Source organism: Mastigoproctus giganteus, chromosome 6, assembly GCF_048544385.1.
Source record: "Mastigoproctus giganteus isolate SK-2022 chromosome 6, ASM4854438v1, whole genome shotgun sequence".
Taxonomy (NCBI): domain Eukaryota; kingdom Metazoa; phylum Arthropoda; class Arachnida; order Uropygi; family Thelyphonidae; genus Mastigoproctus; species Mastigoproctus giganteus.
Window position 1 is genome coordinate 144,190,214 of NC_143580.1, and position 20,054 is coordinate 144,210,267.

The 20,054-nt window shown below is 36.2% G+C and overlaps 1 protein-coding gene across 1 annotated transcript in view; it reads right to left on the reverse strand.

Moving 5' to 3' along the window:
- LOC150084631 (lysosomal-trafficking regulator-like) overlaps positions 1–20,054 on the reverse strand; it is a 686,318-nt gene that overhangs the window by 317,963 nt on the left and 348,301 nt on the right. Inside the window, exons 17-18 of the mRNA XM_090376308.1 lie at positions 17,265–17,452; positions 244–368 (exon numbers count right to left, since the gene is read on the reverse strand). Coding sequence (XP_090232434.1) covers positions 244–368; positions 17,265–17,452 — 313 coding nt within the window. The remainder of the gene's footprint in view (positions 1–243; positions 369–17,264; positions 17,453–20,054) is intronic.

The following is a 20,054-nucleotide window of genomic DNA, read 5'->3' on the forward strand; positions in this document are numbered from 1 at the left end:
TCTCAAAATTGCCATATGGGCCAGATGATCAATGGTAATGAAAAACAAGCATCTACCATAAGTAAAACAAGTTTTAAACAGAATATGTTTTTCTGTTTGTGCATCTCAAATGTTTCAACCACAACAAAAAAAAAAACTTCCTTGAAAAAAATAAGACTTTTTTTTTTTTTTTACTTAATATAAAATAATTCAGATGCAGTAACCTTATTAAAAGAAGAGAAATCTGCTTTATAAATAAATTACCTAAAATGAGTTTGTCCAAGTGACAGGTTGTTAAGAGAGGTAAGTATGCTTATGCTTCCATCGATTTCAGGATAAAGAGTGAACTTCTTTGGTTTTACTGGAGAATAAATGAGTATCAAGTTTTCCTACAATGGAAAAATACTAGTTAAAAAATTATTACTAAGAGAAATAAATAAAAACAAGTAAAAATTTACTAAAATAGAACTATGATGTACAATTTAAGTTAAACAACCTTAATTTAAAATTCCTTCAAGTGAGTATGAGTGTCACTTTTAATTTTAAAATGATAGCAATGCAATACAATTTCACACCATAAATTACTAGGGCAGGTGAGGGGACGGACGGATGGACGAGTGAGTGAGTGCATATGTGAGTGAGAGATATTTGCTTAATATTTGCTTTAAAAGTTATCCTAAACTAGCAGGATAACTTTTAAAGCAAATATTAAGAAAGATTAACATTATGCTTCTTTTCTCTACTCTCCGAAATCTAAGCAGCATATATAAAAAAAAGTAATAAAAATGAAATTCAAAAAGAAATATAATATACATTCAAAACGTAAATAGGGAGGGGGGGGAGGAGAGAGAGAGAGAGCAAGATGGGGGGAATGTGCACTTCTCACATTAAAGCTATCCTGTAATGCAGTAACACATTATTACTATCATAATTTATACTGAGTGGCCAGAAATCATGGGATACCTAACATATAAAGGGTAGAGACATCTTTCGCCCGGATAAGGGCTGTCACGTGGCAAGGCATTGAGTCCACTACTTTGCAAAAGCATTCCACAGGTATTTCCATCCATGCTTGCCAAATCGCTGTCCATAATCCCTAGCATAGCTGGGTGGAGGATCCAAAGCTCGAACAGACCTTTCCACAGCATACCCAAGATGCTCCATAGGGTTCATGTTCAATGAATGGGGAGAAAAATCTGCAGAATGCTCTTCAAACCATGTTATAGTCACCACGACTCTGTGGGGAGGTGCATTTGTCCTGCTGGAAGAGTCCATTGCCCTGTGGGTGCACGATGACCATGAAGGGATGCAGATGGTTTGCAAGGATGGACACGTAACCTGTACCATTCAGAGATGCATCTAAACATACCAGAAATCCCATTGTGTGCCAACTGAACATGACCAAACAAAACCATTACTGACCGTCCACCTGCCTGAACAGTTCCTTGTTGACATGACGGGTGCATTCGTATGGTTTCTGCAAGATACGCACCCTCCTGTCCACTCAAAATAACTGGAAACGGGACTCATCAGACCAAGAGACCAGCGTACAATCATCTAAGGTCCAATGTCGATATTCTTTCACCCAGTTGAGGAGTAGAGTCCTGTGTTGTGCTGTTAGCAATGAACTCTGGTGGGTCTACGGCTCCCATTACCTATTGTGGCTAATGATCACCTGATGAATTTTGTGGAGACATTTCTTCCACCTCTCTCTCATTGAAGTTGGAAGTGATTTGTGCCACTGTTGCTCTTCAGTTGGCTGAAATAATGCAAGACAAATGTCAACTGCTACGTTCATCCAACACATTTCTCTGTCCATTGGACTGTCCATGATGAGATGTTAAGGAAATTGCATATACACTCGTGATACTGTTGAACGGGGATAATGCAATTTCTGTACCACGTCTGTACCTGATAGTGACCCATGCATCGAGCACCCACTATCATCCCTCTTTCAAAGTCAGTTAACTCACAATGTTTATCCATAGTTACACTGAATTACCATCTACGTGAATGCAGTGATGCAGTGTACCTATATACATGCAAAGACGTGGGTTCTTCCATGAATAAGAGGGGTGAGAGCATCATGTTGCCCACTAGGAACCAGGTATTCCATGAATTCTGTCCTTTCAGTGAATATTAATTTTCTATTCTTCCACGGTCAGACTAATAGTAAACTTAAAAAAAACAATAATTAACTGTTATTACACCTTTTTTGCAAGACATATAATACAGATGTAAAAATAATCAATTATTGGTACACTGCCAATGAGGGTAACATAGGCCACAATACACAAAGTCCAAAAATAAATCAGCAGTAAATTGCAAAATAGGTTACTAAATAGGAAACCTAGGCAGGTAAACCAAATAGGCAACTGATTTTAGTATTAGTATAATTTATCAAGAATGCAATCTTATAAAGCACCATCAAAAAAATAATAATAATAACTTACAAACTTCACTTATCCATATCCCCTAAGAATTTAACTAGTTCTTCCTTGAATTGATTCAAACTACACTTCCACAACAGATGAAAGTTTCTCCATATATAAACCCCACTGATTGAAGGAAAATTTCCATACATCTATCCTGAAACCATCCTTCCTCAACTTGAATTTATGCCAACTCATGTGTATAGTCTTAAAAAGAGGAAGAATGCCATCAACATTCAGTTTACTCAATCTTTCAAGACCTTAAATACCTCAACCAGATCTCCTTGCAGATGCCTAGTCTCCAGATGCTACAATTTGCAGAAAAATTAAAGTCTTTCTTGGTAAGAGCACCCCTTATGTTCCCTTCATTAATCTATTTGTCCTTCTCTGCTAAGGAGGTAGATCTGCTAGAAAGGTTCTAGCAGATCTACAGCCTTCCTAAAATGAGGCCTCTAGGGCTGTAGACAGTACTCAAGATGCAGCCTAACCATGGCTTTGTGCAAAGCAATAATCACCTCCTTATCCCAGTTAGAAAAGTTAGCATTTGCAAAGGCATAAGATGCAAGAAAGCAAGCTTATACAGCATCAGCCCCAAAAAAAAAAAAAAAAAAAACCTTCCCATTTCACCCATCCATTCACTCCAAAAGTTTGTCTAGTTCAGCCTTGAATTGATTTAAGCTGTCGACTCCCACAAAGGCAAATGGAAGTTTGTTCCGTAATCAACCACACACTGGCTAAAGGCAAATTTCTGCACATCTATTCTACAACTGTCTTACCTTAATTTGAATTTAGACCCCTTCAGTGTGGAATCTGAGCAAGAGGAAGAATGGTTTGAGCTTGCTCAAACCATTCAAGGCCTTATATACCTCTATCAGATCACCTCGCAGATGCCGTCTCCAGATGCTTTACTCACTTCTCTGTACTCATATTAGCAGCTCAACATCTTTCCTAAAATGAGGAATCCAGACCTGTATGCAGTACTCAAGGTGTGGCCTGACCATTGCCTTATACAAGAGGATAATCACATTATGCCTGCTAGCAAAATTTCTGTATATGTTTGACAAGACACCATGAGCTACTCTTGCGGCCTGTCTGCACTGCTCAAAAAACTTCATATCGGACTACACAATTACCCTACAAATCCTTTTCATGCTCCACTGCCCGGAGTGTAGTACCACACATTTGGTACGTTACTCTGAGGTTACTGCTACCCATGCAGTAATTTGCATTTGTAAATGTAGAACTTCAGCTGGTACCTCTCAGCACACCTTTGTATCATCTGAAAACTTGGACATTAAGTCTGATATACCTTCATCAATATCATTAATAAATACAGACAACAATGAGCCCAACACGTACCCATGGAGAACTCCACTAATAACATTAGCCCACGAAGAGTAGTGTCCACTGATTACCACTCTGTCTTCTTCCTCTCAACCATCCCTTTATCAAAACAGCAGCAACTTGCCCTTAATGCTACTGCTGCAACTTGTACAGTAGTCTTCCATGTGCAACAGTATCAAAAGCTTTCCTAAAATCCAAGTATTTGATATTAAAATTATTTTTTGCATTCAGTTCCTTTGTGACCATATCATAGTATCTGTATCAAATAGGTTGGGCGGCATATAACTAGCAGAAACAGATAGTTTAAGTTGTTATTGATGGCATATATTTAAAGGTGCTAGCCCCATGATGACGTGCCTTTCGATGTTAGTCTTTTCAATAATAACTGTTAAAATTTGGTATTTCTCTGTATTTTGATATTTTAGATTTTGTAAAAACTGTAGATTCTCAATTTTCCTGGATAGTGGTAAAAAAATATATTCCCAGATAATCAATTTCACGGTTATTCCAAAAATACAGCAAGTCACCGACATACGTAAGAGATACATTCCAGGACTTCTTACATAAGTCAAGTTTCCCATAACTCAGGAATGACTAATAAAATATTGCTACTATATCTCTGATCTACCAAAATTACAAAAACCTCATAAGAATGAAAAAAATATTTATATATTTTTAATTAATTCAATTAAAAACCACGTTAATTAGTTCAATTAAAAATTAAAGACCACTTCTCGTATTGTCTTTCTCCTGTATTGTGTTCACCACTGCCACATCTCAATTCCGCGCAATACGTGTTATTAATGTTTGGCCATTTCCATCCATATTATTTTAATTTTCTGATCCAACTCAATCACTTTCCTCTTCTTGATAGATTTACTAGTACCGCTGTCACTTATTCTCTTAGTCGGCACCGTGATAACAGTCAAAATGAAAATTTTCTGCAAAGAACTTCACAGGGTTAAGGTGAAAACTCACTATTATCACCCCAAGCAAGCTCACATTTCACTAAAGCACATTTCTGGAGATCACTGCCATAAAAACAATAAAAACAATTTGCACTTTCTGGTTTATTGGGCTTTTCTGTTAGTGCAAAATATATAAATACTCGATCTTATTGCATTTGCGATAATACTGATAGCTGGAATTCTGTGGTATTTTTTATTATTATAGAGAAATGTGTGTCCCCCTTCACTGAAATCTTGTCATATAAAAAAATATATAAATAACATAACTTAAGTCTGAAGCTACGTAAGTCGGGGATTTACTGTATTGAAAAATTTTCGGTAATCTACATAAAAAGTATGGTGATAGATAAAAATAAAAACAAACTTACCACGCATTACTCGCATGTCCAATACGATGCTTCCCTTTATTTTTTACAATGTCGTGTATGGTTTGGTCACCAACAATTATAATGGTTCCTTAGAGATTTAACAGATGCACCGTTTTGAAACTTTTGAATAAATTCAAGTTTTTGTTTAATTGAAAGCACAACTCTTGTGCTTGCCCATCATTTTTGCGATTTCTAAACAAACAAACAAAATAAAATTCCGACATTCCTGACATACATAACAAAACAAAATTTGTCCTTTTGCGGTGCAACAAAACACAACAATCGACACAATGCAATAAAACAATCTTAAACATTTGGTCTTTTTTTTTTTTTTTTAAGCGGCAGGTGTGAAGACAGCGGGGGTTGCAAGATAATAGGTACACTAATCTCCCAATGCCACTTTTTGTCATTTATTTACTTACGACTTGCAAAACATCTGTTTATACCTATTCTATTTATTACTTGAATTTTATGATTTCTGGTTGATTTTTTTTTTATTTGGAATCTTGAAGTGTCCCGGTTAATCCGATCCCAGTAAATCGAGAGTCTGCTGTACGGAATTATTATGATTTTGATTGGCTTTGCTATATATAGAAGATGATAGGGCCCTTTGTAGTTTGTGGATATTCACCTCTGTTTTATGCTATATCTATTGAATTAAAAAATATTTGTATATTCTTAGGCAAATAATGTTAAATCCTCTCTGATGGCATTAATCTGTCCTGACCAGTAATTTTATCTGTTTTTAAATAATTAAATATATACATATATACAGGGTGTCTCAAAAATATCGGTACAAACATTTATGGGAGGTAGGTAACATCTAAAGGAATGTGAATCGCATAGGAACCCATAACGAGAAACGTCACCATAAGTCAGTAGATGGTGCGGAGTTGCCACACAAAGAGCATGCATCAATATACGAACTGTGAGCTGGCAGACATGCACCTAGCATATGGATTAGCAGAGGGCAATGGACGAGCCGCTCAATGAATTTATGGAGAACGCTTCCCAGACAGACATGTACCGGACCACAATTTGTTTGCGCGTGTGCGTCGAAATTTGTGCAATTATGGGTCATTTAGAAGTAACAAGAGTAGTGCGAGCAGACCACGTTCGAATCGAACTCCCACCATGGAAGAAAGTGTGTTGAATGCCGTCCAGAATAATCCTACTACCAGCACACGTGCCGTTGCCTCTGCCTTAGGAGTGTCTCGTTGCAGTGTACAGCGTGTCTGGCACGACGATCCCTTACACCCCTTTCATCTCCAAAGGGTTCAGTTACTGCTTCCCCAAAAATCATCCTGCATGTGTGGCTTTTGCGCAGTGGTTTCTCCAAGAAAGTGTTCAAGACTTGAATTTTCAAGCCTATGTTTTGTTCACGGATGAGGCTTATTTCACTCGGGAAAGTTTATTCAATCAGCACAATGCTCATGTGTGGGCTCACGACAACCCACACGGTGTATGCCCCCATGCAGCACAACATCACTTCGCAATAAATGTGTGGGCAGGTATGGTCAGTGACCGCTTAGTTGGCACATACCTGTCACCATCCGGCATGAACTATGCTAAATATCGGACCTTTCTTGAACAAATTCTACCAGGGTTACTTGACGATGTTCCAGCAAATGTGAGATGCAACATTTGGTTTCAACATGACAGGGCGCCTGCCCATTATGGAAGGTGTGTTCGTGACCATTTGAACAGGCGTTTTGGGCATCGATGGATTGGCCGTAGTAGACCCGTTGCCTGGTCCCCACGCTCACCTGATTTATCGAACCTTGATTTCTTTCTGTGGGGGGGGGGGCCCTCAAATCTATCGAGTATGAATCGCCTGAGAAGACGAAAATAGATCTTGTGGCGAGACTTGTCTGCACTGCTGCTGCTACTATCAAAGAAACTCCAGGTGTGTTCGACCGTGTCTGCCAATCCATGCTGCGCCGGTGTCACGCATCTCATGGTGGAACCTTCGAGCATCTGTTGTAACATCATGAAATGCATCCATCTCATACTCCATTGTTAATATTATGTCAAATAAATGTTTGCCACTAATTACTGTCTTGTGTCATTTCTGCTTCTTGTGCCTCTGCTACTACTTTCCTGTGACATTTCCGGTTATGGGTTCCTATGCGATTCACATTCCTTTAGATGTTACTGACCTACCCTAAACGTTTGTATCAATATTTTTGAGACACCCTGTATACACACACACACACACACACATTATATATATATATATATATATATATATATATATATATATATATGCACACACACACACAGGGTGATTCACTACCAGTGCGACAAACTTGCAGGAGGTGTAGGGGCACAAAGACAAATCGGAATCACATAGCATTGCAGGGTCCGAAATGCCTTCGTCATGCGATAAAGGACGTTGAACGGGTGGTCGCATGAACAGCGATCCCGCTGGAAGTCGGCATTTGCGAACCGTTTCTGTTGAAGAAACCAAGTAGCAAAAGTCCTCCGGAGTGAATAACCCGCAGGCTCCAATGATTGGATGCGTTATGGAAGGTGTGTTCGTGATATCGAACGTGATGTGGTATGAACTCATTTGGTTTGTTGACAGTATCCTCCATACAGTGGATTGGGAAATACCCAATCATTGGCCTATCGCTCGAGTACTCATACTCTGATTGCCTTCTGAAAGACGTAGAACATTCTCCTCATTGTCTGGTGTCCTCATCGTTCACTCTCGATTCATGGTATCTCTCGTGAAACAACCCGTCTCACGTAACCTTCTCTGCACACGTGCGAAAATCGTATGATGAGGAGCATGCCTGTGCGGGAAACGTTCCTGATACAAGCACAGAGCGGCGCGCCGTTACAGTCCGCAGCTCCATATGCGAGGTGCATGTCGGCCAGTTCAATGTTTGAATACTTGTCCATCCTACTGCCTCGGGAACCGGTTCGCAAATGCTGACTTCCAGCGGGATCGCTGTTCACGCGACCTCCAGTTCAACGTCCTCTACTGCATGACGAAGGCATTTCGGACCTTGCAATGCTATGTGATTCCAATTCGTCTTTGTGCCCCCAACACCTCCTGCAAGTTTGTCGCACTGGTAGTGAATCACCCTGTATATATATATATATATATATATATATATATATATATTTAAGTAAATTAGCACATAAATGGAGGACAGCTGACCAAATCAGATGTAGTAACATTGGAAATCTCAATCCCTGTGATTTCTGGCTATGGGGATACCTGAAAGACAAAGTTTACTGTGGCAGCATACAGATGCTTGTCTATTTGAAAGCAAGTATTAAACAGCATGTAGATAACATCCCCAATGAGATGCTACAAAACTGTGTCGCATACAGTCCTCTGTTTTCAGAATGTCATCTCAAGTGGAGGAAAGTACATAGAATAATATCAGCAGATTTATAAGTTCTGATATTACAATCTAATCCTAAGTTAGGTATCTCATGTTTACAGTGCCAATTTCGCCCCTGGCAGAAATTTGAAGTAATTTAATTTTTTTTAATAGCGTTCCCCATACCCTAAATGACATACCCACTGATTTTCACAGCGCTATCTCGAACCGTTTTAACACATGCATCTCCTGATAGGGAAACTTATTTTATAACCACCAGTATATATATATATGTAAATATATTCATGTATTCGGCATATTTATAACATGAATTATATTCATGTTATATATGTATTTATATTCATGTTATAAATATGCCAAGAACTAATTTGCTAATGTCTTTTTTTCACCGATACAGCTTGGCTGACGTTTCCTCCCCACAGCCTATTTCACCGGCTCCTGCTTGGTATTGCAGTACGTTGTCCACCTTTGGCTATATCCTTTCATCTTCATTTTACATTACTTTCGTTAAAATTCATCTTGTGTGGCTTGCTATTTTATTTTATTTTATTTAAGCTTATCTTAATTTTTACTTTTATTTTTGATTTGATCTGGTTTTTAATCCTTTCTTTTTTGTCTCTGTCGGGTTGGCTATGAAATATACGTTAGCCTATTTTTTTTTTTTTTTTTTTAACTCTTTCTATGTATATTTCATATCAGAAACAGAGGCCTTGCTTCTTGCTCTATTTACTTTGGTTTTGGCTGCTGGTTCTTGATGACGAAGTTAAAATCATTGGTTCTATAGCCTTAAGTATTATATGTATTTTTTATTTAATTTACTTTTATTTTACAGGTACCTATTTAATTTTTTCCAATGTTACTACATCTGATATGGTTAGCTTTCCTCCATTTATACTCTAATCTACTTATCTATATTCCATTATGGTCGTTGGGTATTTCTTACTCCCTGTCCATAAGCCATTCCATTTTTTAATTATCATTCTTTTCAAGCTGTTACTATTCATTAGAACCACTTGTTATTAATACATTATATATATATATATATATATATATATATATATACAGGGTGTTTCAGTTAAACGTTTCAGAACTTCTAAGAGGGGTAGGGTACATCCTGACAACTCGAAATCATATAGCAATGTGGGGTCGGAAATGCTTTCCTGAAGTGGTGTTGTACACAGAAGCACCATAAAAAGAAAAGAGACCGTAAGTGAGAAATCGTTTTAATAATACATGAAAAGAAGCAAAAGGTACATGGATTAAAGTAAGTGTTCGAAGTTTCTTCAACCTCGTATTGCTTTCGCACAGTGGTACCTTGGAAAATGTGCTACAAATCCCCTTTTTCCTGCTGAAGTGTTGTTTTCCGATGAGGCATCCTTCACAAGGGAAGGAATTTTCAACACGCATAACAACCATATCTGGGCGGTCGAGAACCCGCATGCAATACGACGTCGTGCAGCACAGATTCGATTTTCGGTCAATGTATGGGCCGGTATTATGGGAGATCACCTCATCGGACCTTACCTGTTACCGTGTCGTCTAACCGGACCTATCTACTTGATCTTTCTGCAGCAAGTATTGCCACAACTTTTGAGAGATGAACAGATTTCTGCATCGACGCAACACACAATGTGGTTCCAACACGATGGAGCCCCTGCCCATTATAGCGGAGATGTTCGTAACTACCTGGATGTCACATTTGGTCAACAGTGGATCGGACGTGGTGGTCCCGTGCGTTGGCCTGCTCGGTCACCCGACCTATCATGTCTTGATTTTTATTTCTGGGGTCATATGAAATCGCTAGTTTATGACACCCCTGTTGACAATGCTGAGGAGCTGGTTGCAAGAATCGCAGTAGCTGCCGAAGAAATTCGAAATTCACCTGGAGTATTCCAGAATGTTCGGATGTCCATGCGTTGGAGATCTGAGGTGTGCATTGTAGCCCGTGGAAGAAACTTCGAACACTTACTTTAATCCATGTACCTTTTGCTTCTTTTCATGTATTATTAAAACGATTTCTCACTTACGGTCTCTTTTCTTTATGGTGCTTCTGTGTACAACACCGCTTCAGGAAAGCATTTCCGACCCCACATTGCTATATGATTTCGAGTTGTCAGGATGTACCCTACCCCTCTTAGAAGTTCTGAAACATTTAACTGAAACACCCTGTATATATATATATACAGCAGACTCTCGATTTACTGGGACACTTCAAGACTCCAAATTTAAAAAAAAAAAAAAAAACAATCGGAAATCATAAAATTCAAGTAATAACTAGAATAGATATAAACAGATGTTTTGCAAGTTGTAATTAAACGACAAGAAGCGCCGTTATAAGTCGTCACTGAGAGATTAGCATACCTATTATCTTTAGTTTAGTTTGTTTAGTAAGTCGCGTCGTAATGCAAATGTTTAGTTTGTTTTAGTAAGTTGTGTCAATTGTTGTGTTCCGTCTCACTGCTAAAGGACAAATTTGTTTCATTATTTATGTCAGGTATGTTGGATTTCTCTTTTTTTGTTTAGAAATCACAAAAAGTGATGGGCAAACGCAAGAGTTGTGCTTTCAATTAAACAAAAACTTGAAATTATTCAAAAGTTTCAAAATGGTGCATCCGTTAAATCTCTAATGAACCATTATAATGTTCTTGACCAAACCATATGCAACACTGTAAAAAATAAAGGGAAGCTATTAGATTTAAAATCAACATCATAAAAACTAAAGAGCAGCATTGTACTGGACACACAAGTAGTGCGTGGTGGGTTTTTTTTTTTTTTTTTTTTTTATCTATCGCCATACTTTTTATGTAAGTTGCTGAACATTTTTCGATACAGTAAGTCCAAGACTTACGTAGCTTCGGACTTACATTAACATTATTTATATTTTTTTTATATGACTGAAGATTTCGGTGAAGGGGACACACATTTCACTATAATAACTTAAAAACCCACAGATTTCCAGGAATGGGCATTATCACAAGATCAATACGATCGAGTTTACTACCCATTTATAATAAATTGCACTAACAGAAAAAGCCCAGTAATCTGAAAAGTACAAATTGTTTTTATTTTTTTATGGCAGTGACCTCCAAAAATGTGAGCTCGCATTGGGTGATAGTGTTTTTGCCTTAACTCTGAATTCTTTTCAGAAAATTTAATTTTTACTGTTATCAAGGGTACTTACATTTCGGTGTTGGTTTCTGGTAAGCGGCTATCTGCATTCTACGTGTAAGCACCCTAAGGGAATAAGAGACAGCGGTACTAGTAAATCTATCAAGAAAAGGAAAGCGATCAGTTCAATAAGAAAAATCAAAATAATAAAGATGTATAAAAATGACCAAACATTAACAAGTATCGTGTGGAATTCAGATTTGTCAGTGCCAACGGTGAACAAAACAATAAAGGACAAAGACAGAATACAAGAAGTAGTCAAGCAATCGGCACCAATGAAGTCAACTATAATAACCAAGGCTACGAAAAAAATATCAATTTTTACTATAATAACATGCGATATTTCTTCTTTTTATGTTTTCTTTTCTTATGTGCCACTCCGGTTACTTCACCGCTGTCCCCATATAAAGTTTTTAATTGAACTAATTAAAAATATACAACTATTTTTCTTCATTCTTCTGAGGATATTACAGAAGATTCTCGATTTTCTAGGATAGATGATAAAAAACAAATCCCGGATAATCGATTTCCCAGTTAATCCAAAAATCCCCAACACATGTAAGAGATATGTTCCAGGACTTCTTACTTCATCGAGTTTTACGTAACTTGGGAATGACTAATAACATATTGCAACTATATTATTATTGAGAATATCTGAATTCCGCGCGATACTTGTTAATTTTTGGCCATTTTCATACATCCTTATTAGTTTAATTTTCTGATCCAAATCGATGGCTTTTCTTTTGTTGGTAGATTTACTAGTAGCGCTGTCACTTATTCTCTTAGTTGGCACCATGATAACGGTCAAAACGAAATTTTCTGAAAAGAACTTCACAGGGTTAAGGGGAAAACACTATTATCACCTCACGTGAACTCACATTTTACTAAAGCACATTTCTGAAGGTCACTGCATTTAAACAATTTGCACCTTCCGGGTTACTGGGCTTTTCTGTTCTTGCATCTAATTATAAATGGGTAGTAAACTCGATCTTATTGCATTTGCGATAACACCGATAGCTGGGATTGTGTCCCCTTCACTGAAATCTTCAGTCATCAAAAAAATAAATAAATAAAAAATCATAAATAAATTGTAAGAACCTTCTCTTCTTTCCTATTTTTTTGCCTGTTACTCCGTATGTCACTTGTGTAATTTCTGCATGCCATGATCATCGTTATTGATTGCTTATTTTATTTGTTTATTATTTTTGTTTTACATTTTACAATTCTAAAAAAAAAAAAAAAAAAAAAAAAAATTGAGCAAAAAAAATTTACGTAAATCCGTAGTTGAATAAGTCGGGGATTTACTGTATCGAAAAATGTTCAGCAACCTACGTAAAAAATATGCCAATAGATAAAAAACAAAAAAAGCTTACCGCGTCCCTTTATTTTTTGCGATGACCATTTTAAGTCTAATAGCTTTCCTATATTTTTTTACAATGTCGATTCTATATCTAATCATCATCATCAGCCATTTTCAATCCACTGCAGGAAGAAGGCCTCTCCAGTAACTTTCCAGTTCCTTCTGTTTTGAGCACTGGCATCCATTTACTACCCAAAAACTCATGAATTTCATCTATCCATCTCCGCCTTTGTCTTTCAGGTTTTCTTCTAGCTCCTCTTGAGTACCATTCTGTTATTTTCTTAGTCCATCTGTCATCATGTCTTCGAGCTATGTGTCCTGCCCAAGACCATTTTAGTTCTTTAGTTTTGATAAGAATGTCCTTTACTTGAGTTTGCTGCCTAATCCATGTGTTTCTCTTCTTATCTAACAGTCTGATTCCCAATATAATTTGTTCCATTCTTCGCTGTGTAGTTCTCAGCTTCTCTTCCATTCTTTTGGTGAGTGCCCAAGTTTCACTTCCATAAGTCATGGTGGGGAGTATACATTTATTCATTATTTTACGTTTCAGACAAACTGGAATATTGTTCTTCAGTATGTGACTATATTTCCTGAATGCTATCCATCCAAAATTTATTCTTCTCTTGACTTCCAGCCATTTATCATTATTACAGCTAATAACTTGTCCCAGATAAGTATATGACTCCACCTTTTCAATTACTGCTCCTTCAATCATTTCCCTTTCAGTGGCATACTTGTTCATCATTACTTTTGTTTCAGCCATATTCATCTTTAGTCCAAAATCCTTACTAACTGTGCATAACTGATTAAGATTTTCCTCTAATTCTTTGGGATCGAGGCTTATTTCGTAAATGGTTTAGGTACTCTCCGTTCACATTGACTCCTTTCCGCGACTAGTCTAATCTTCTGAAAGCTTCCTCAAGGGCAGCAGTAAACAGCTTCGGAGATATTGTGTCTCCTTTTCGAACTCCTTTCTCAATTTTAAATTTGCTACTGTCTTTGTCTAGTCTAATAAAGAAGGTAGAACTCTCATATATTTTCTTCAAAATCATAATATATGAGGTATCTATGCCTTGTCTTTCCAGTGCCTGAAACATTGCCTTATGCTGTATGGAGTCAAATGCCTTTTCATAATCTACAAATGCCAGACATAATGGTGTTTTATATTCATTTGCTTTCTCCATTAGCTGTGATATTACGTGAAGGTGATCCATAGTTGAGAATCCTGTCCTAAAGCCAGCTTGCTCTTTCGGTTGATTCTCATCAAGTATTCTTTCTAATCTGTTAGTAATGACCCTTGTGAACAACTTGTAGATGTGAAATAACAAGCTAATTGGTCTATAATTTCCAATTTCTGATTTATCTCCTTTCTTATGCAGCAAAACTATGATTGCATTATTCCACTGCTTAGGCGTCACACCTTTTCTAATGCACTTTGTGAAGAGCCTTGCCAGTTTTTGTGTTATGTCTCTTCCTCCCAATTTTAACAACTCTACAGTAACTTCATCTTCCCCCGGGGCTTTCCGATTCTTCATTTTCTTCAATGCATGTTCTACCTCATCAGGAAGAACATCGGGTATGTCATATGTGTTGCTACTTTGCAATCCATCTTCCCTATATACCAGCAGTAGATACCAGCATCTACTGCTGGTATCATTCCCTCACTCCTTGTATAATTCTCTATAGTAGTCTTCTGCTATTTGAATTATGCCTTCTCTGCTGTTTATAAGTACACAATCGCTATTCTTCAGTTTCAGTATCATTTGTCTTTCTGTATTACTTCTCATGGCTGCTGATTTAAATCCTTTGTTTTCTCTTAATGCTTGTTCTACTTTTCTTGTGTTAAATCTTCTTATGTCCCCTCTAAGTCTCTTTCTAATGGCTTTGCATAACTCAGTATACTCAAATTTCTCCCTGTCAGTGTTTTTCTTGCTTTTCATTTGTCGTCTTCGGTTCATCATGACAAGTGTTTCTTGACTAATTTTTTCTTCTTTGGATTTCTGTTTCCCTATAGGTTTCTTGGGCTTTATCACTTTCAGAAAGTTGTAATATTCCTCGTCGACATCTTGGTCCTGAACAGTCTGCAGAAGCTCAAACTTGTTCTTAAGTACCAGTACATACTGCTTTTTCTCCTCCTCTGTTATCTCAAAGACCTTTGTATTATTTACTCGAGTCAGTTTTTTCCTTTCCTACATCTACATCAAGTGATCACTTCCAACATTTACCTTATTCAGGACAGTAACATCATTCACAATATATCTTCTGTTAGTGATGATGAAGTCGATTTCATTAGTTGTTAATCCATTTGGGCTCTTCCATGTCCACTTTCTGTTCACCCTTTTCTTGAAAAAAGTGTTCATTACTGACAGTCCCTGAGATTCTGCAAATTCCACAAGTCTTTCACCTATCTCATTTCTTTCACCAATTCCAAAATTTCCTATAGTTCCTCTTTCTGCGCTGTTTTGCCTTTTTCCAACCTTAGCATTGAAGTCCCCCATAATAATAGTGTAGTGGATTTTCTGCCCATCTAGAAGACTCTCAATTTCGGTGTACATTTCTTCAACCTCTTCATCATCATGGCTCAATGTTGGTGCATAAATCATTATAATCTTTAGCTTGTACCTCTTAGAAATCTTGAGTATTAGTCTTGACACCCTTGGTGATGTACTTTTGAATTCCAAAATGTTGTTTTTAAAATCTTTATGGACCAGAAACCCAACTCCACCTTCACTCCTTTCACTGTTTCCAGTGGTATACAGCAGATTTCCACTTGATAAACTTATAAGTGATTCATTTCTTCTTCTTGTTTTAGCCAAACCGATGATATTCCAATTCACATTTTCTAATTCCTTTTCCAGCTCTAATATCCTGTCTTCACCGATGAGTGATCGGTGAAGACAGGATATTAGATATAATAGGTATAATATTAGATATAATAGGCCAAGTTCAGTTTCCGTGCATGGCAGCCTGGTTGTACCCAGAGATTCTTAGCACATTCAAGCTATATGTAATAGCTTCCCTTTATTTTTTACGATGTTGTGTATGGTTTGGTCACCAACATTATAATGGTTCTTTACAGATTTAACGGATGCACCGTTTTCAAATTTTTGAATAATTTCGGTTTTTTGTTTAACTGAAAATGCAACTCTTTTGCGTTTACCCATCATTTTCACGATTTCTAAACAAAAAAAAAAAAAAAAAATTACTATAAAAAAATTCCGATATTCCTGACATAAATAACGAAACAAAATTTGCCCTTTTGTACTGCAACGGAACATAACAATCGACGCGACACACTAAAACAAACTAAACTTTTGTCCCTTTTTTTTTGAGCGGTGTGTGAAGACAGCAGGGGTTGCAAGATAATAGGTACACTAATCTCCCAATAAAGACTTATAATGCCGCTTGTTGCTTATTTACAACTTGCAAAATATCTGTTTATACCTATTCTAGTTATTACTTGAATTTTTTTATTTCTGGTTAATTTTTTTTTTTTTTTTTAATTTGGAGTCGTAAAATGTCCGGTTAATCTGCTTCCCGGTTAATCGAGAGTCTGCTGTATTTGGTTTTTGTAGTTTTGGCATATCAGGAATAGAGTAGCAATATTTTATTAGTCATTCTCAAGTTCGTAAAACTCGACTTACGTAAGAAGTCCCGGAATGCATCTATTACGTATGTCGGGGACTTACTGTATTTTTGGAGTAACCAGGAAATCAATTATCCAAGAATTTTTTTTTTTTTTTTTTTACCATCTCTCCAGGAAAATTGAGAGCCTACTGTATATATATTATAGTTTTGTATCCCTAAACTTGAGTTTTTTCTTAAATTTTTAATTATATCTCAGTTTTAGTGCTTGTACTGCAACTTTCAATAAAGGTTCCTGACTGTAATTTTATACTTTTGTCAATAACCTTTGTCTAAAATGAAAAGTCTTTGCGCCTCAGAGGCCACAGTAGTTCTTAAGCCACAACTGTTGACCAAACACAATCACTGAGGGGGGGGGATATGAATTTATTTCAGCTATGCATGTATTTCATTTCATTTCACAATAATGTCAGGACAATTTTTTTTTATAAGGGGATAGTATTATCAACTTAAAATGGAAACATATTTATCTGTCTAATAAAAAAATTAATTCAATGTTGAATATATCAATAATATTATCAATATTAAATATACAATGCAGATTTTATATGTGATTAATCACAATCTGCTTAGAATTCAAGGATACTAAATAAAAATATATTAATCCAATTCTGAAGCCTTTTTCCACTAGTTTTTTTTACCTGCAACTCTGTAAATGATGGAATATCTAAACATGTTATGACAGTTGGTTTCATCTGCAATAAAATATCCTTCGGAAAATGCTGTGGAAACACAGATATATCTTCGTGCAATGCATATTCTAATAGCTTATTAAAATCAGGACCCAAGTTATACAGACAATAGTTTACCTCCTGAGTAAAAACTGCACCTGTAATAAATATTTTTTTTTTATTAAAATGATAATTAAAATAGCAGAACTGAATTAAGGAAGAGAAATTAAATATATTCCACATTAGCAAGCAACAGCCACAGGTAACACATTCACTGAAAAATAAGGATTAAGAAACAAACAAAAAAAAAAAAAAAAATGCTATGAAATATAGAGACACATTTCATGATGTAATATTGTCTGTCTCACCTATGAAACTGTGGCTGTCACTTTGAATTAATTTGTTCTTGTTGTTTCCTCTATTTCACAATTTAGTTATTTTCAACTAAAATTAAATTTTTTTTTTAGAATAATATATAACAATTTACCTTTCGTTCAATATAAGCATATGTAAAAGATTTTAATTAAAAAGTTCAGTGAACGATCTTATAACCCTTGAACATGGCAGCAGCTAAAATATTTTAGTGGAGCTTACAATGACAACTCTTGAGAATGAGCACACCAACTTTTAACTTTATATAAGGACCAGTTAAGGAAAAAGCTGATTTGAGTGACCACTTGTGTTTCTAATTTGTTGCATTACTGAAAATGATGAAATGTATATGGATAAACATTGAATTTGTCTGCAAACTTGGAAAGTCAACCAAGGAATAATGAAATACTAGTTACACTTTATGGACATTATGCAATGATGAAAAAAATAATTGCAGTTTTCAAGTGGTTTAATTAGGAAAATTTTTTGTTAAGAAAATTTTAGGATAGTGACTGGCAGTTGCCAGTCACTATCCTGAAAAATCAAAACAGCAATGATGTCTGCACCATCATTCAATCAAATTGATGACTGACCACTTTAGAAATTGCTGTGAGGATGCCTCTTTCATTTGATTCATTATGTGCCACTTTGTAAAAGGATTTGGGCATGAGTCAAGTGAGCTCCAAAGTTTGTTCCATTCATTCACTCCAAGATCTATGACAACACTGAGACTCCATTTTCATTTGAGCTATACAAGCAAGCTGCCTTGATTTCTGCATTTTTAACAAAAATTATAGTGATGAGTCTAGATTTATGGATATGACCCAGAGCCCAAATTTCAAAGCTCTCAATAGAAAACATTATCACTAAGGCCAAAAAAAAAAAAAAGACATAGCAGTCAATATCCCATGTGATGTTCACAACAATTGCATTTTTTATGAGGGGGATAATGTTGTCAAACATTCATTCAGGATAGTGTTACTTAACGCAGCCTGCTTGCTATCAACTAGTTTTAAAATGATTAAGAAACATAATCCACCATAAAATACTCAAAAAATGGCAAAATGGTTGGTTCCTTCACAATGACGATGCACCATATCACAACTTGATGGCCCTCTGACAATATGTGAAGAACAAAAATATTTCGATTATGCTGCATCCCCCTTATTTATCTCAGGGCACAATGAAATTTAAGCTATTTCCAAAATCTAAACAGGACATGAAAGGAAAATGATCTGAGTCTATTCAATTAAACTCAACAAACCATTGAAATAATTCATAAAAGAAGACTTTCAAAAATTTTTTGGTCAGTGATAAGCATGGTGTAACATGTGTATAGTCGCAGAATGGGATTACATTGAAGAATATTAACAATGTAATTATTAACCATTGAATGAAATGAATTTTTTGCAAAATTCACCAATCTCTGTCAAACCTTGTAGAAGCAACATCACAACTACAAGTAAATTTTTTTCATGATACCAACTAGATACAAGCAACCCCTATATAACACGGTACTTATACAAGGTTTCGCTCTAACACAATTGATATATTTTTGGCAATCCTCGCACAATCGGTACTTACATAACACGGTTTTGCTCTAATGTGTACTTATATTTATTTATTTTTTTTTTTATTTATGAAAACCCCAAACACGAAAAGTATCAAAACCTATAGTACTTAGTACCGTGCACGGGTTGAAGGAGAAGTATGGGGGGAGGGGGATGCCGGAAACTTTGCTCTAGAGACTAAACATGGGTTTCACCACTTCAAGCCTCCAATAAGCAAAGTGGTGGTATTTCACCGGTTGATGAAAGTCATCTACCACCTTAAGATAACACCATTTCGCTCTAACACAGTTAGAGAATTGCAAGAAACCGTGCATAACATGGCATTTTTCAGCTTTTGTGCTGGGAAAACCCTGCTATTATGTTAGGTGTAATTTTTCAACGTTTCCATTCTTTTTTTGTGAATCCCCGCTGTTGACTCGCTAGTCATTATCGCCTTTGTGATATTTTTCTAAAACACATTTCTGGAGGTCACTACCATATAAAATCAGTTTGCAGTTTCCTGTTTATTGGGCTTTTCTGTTAGTGCAATCAATTATAAACGGGTAATAAGCTCAATCATCTTGCATTTGCATCATAATGAACTATGTGGTAAGTTCAAGCTGATTTCCCATAAATCTAATGCTGTTTTACATCTAATTTACAACTACTTTAACTTGCTTTAACTAATGATAATAATGCAAGCTGATTGTGAGAAATCTTCCATTATCATAATGAAATTAACTTCGACTATAAGTTCAGTTCATTATACAAAATGTAATAACTGTAAGTTTATCGATATAGCAGACCTACAAAGCAGGCAGCCTTGCCAATTACACAA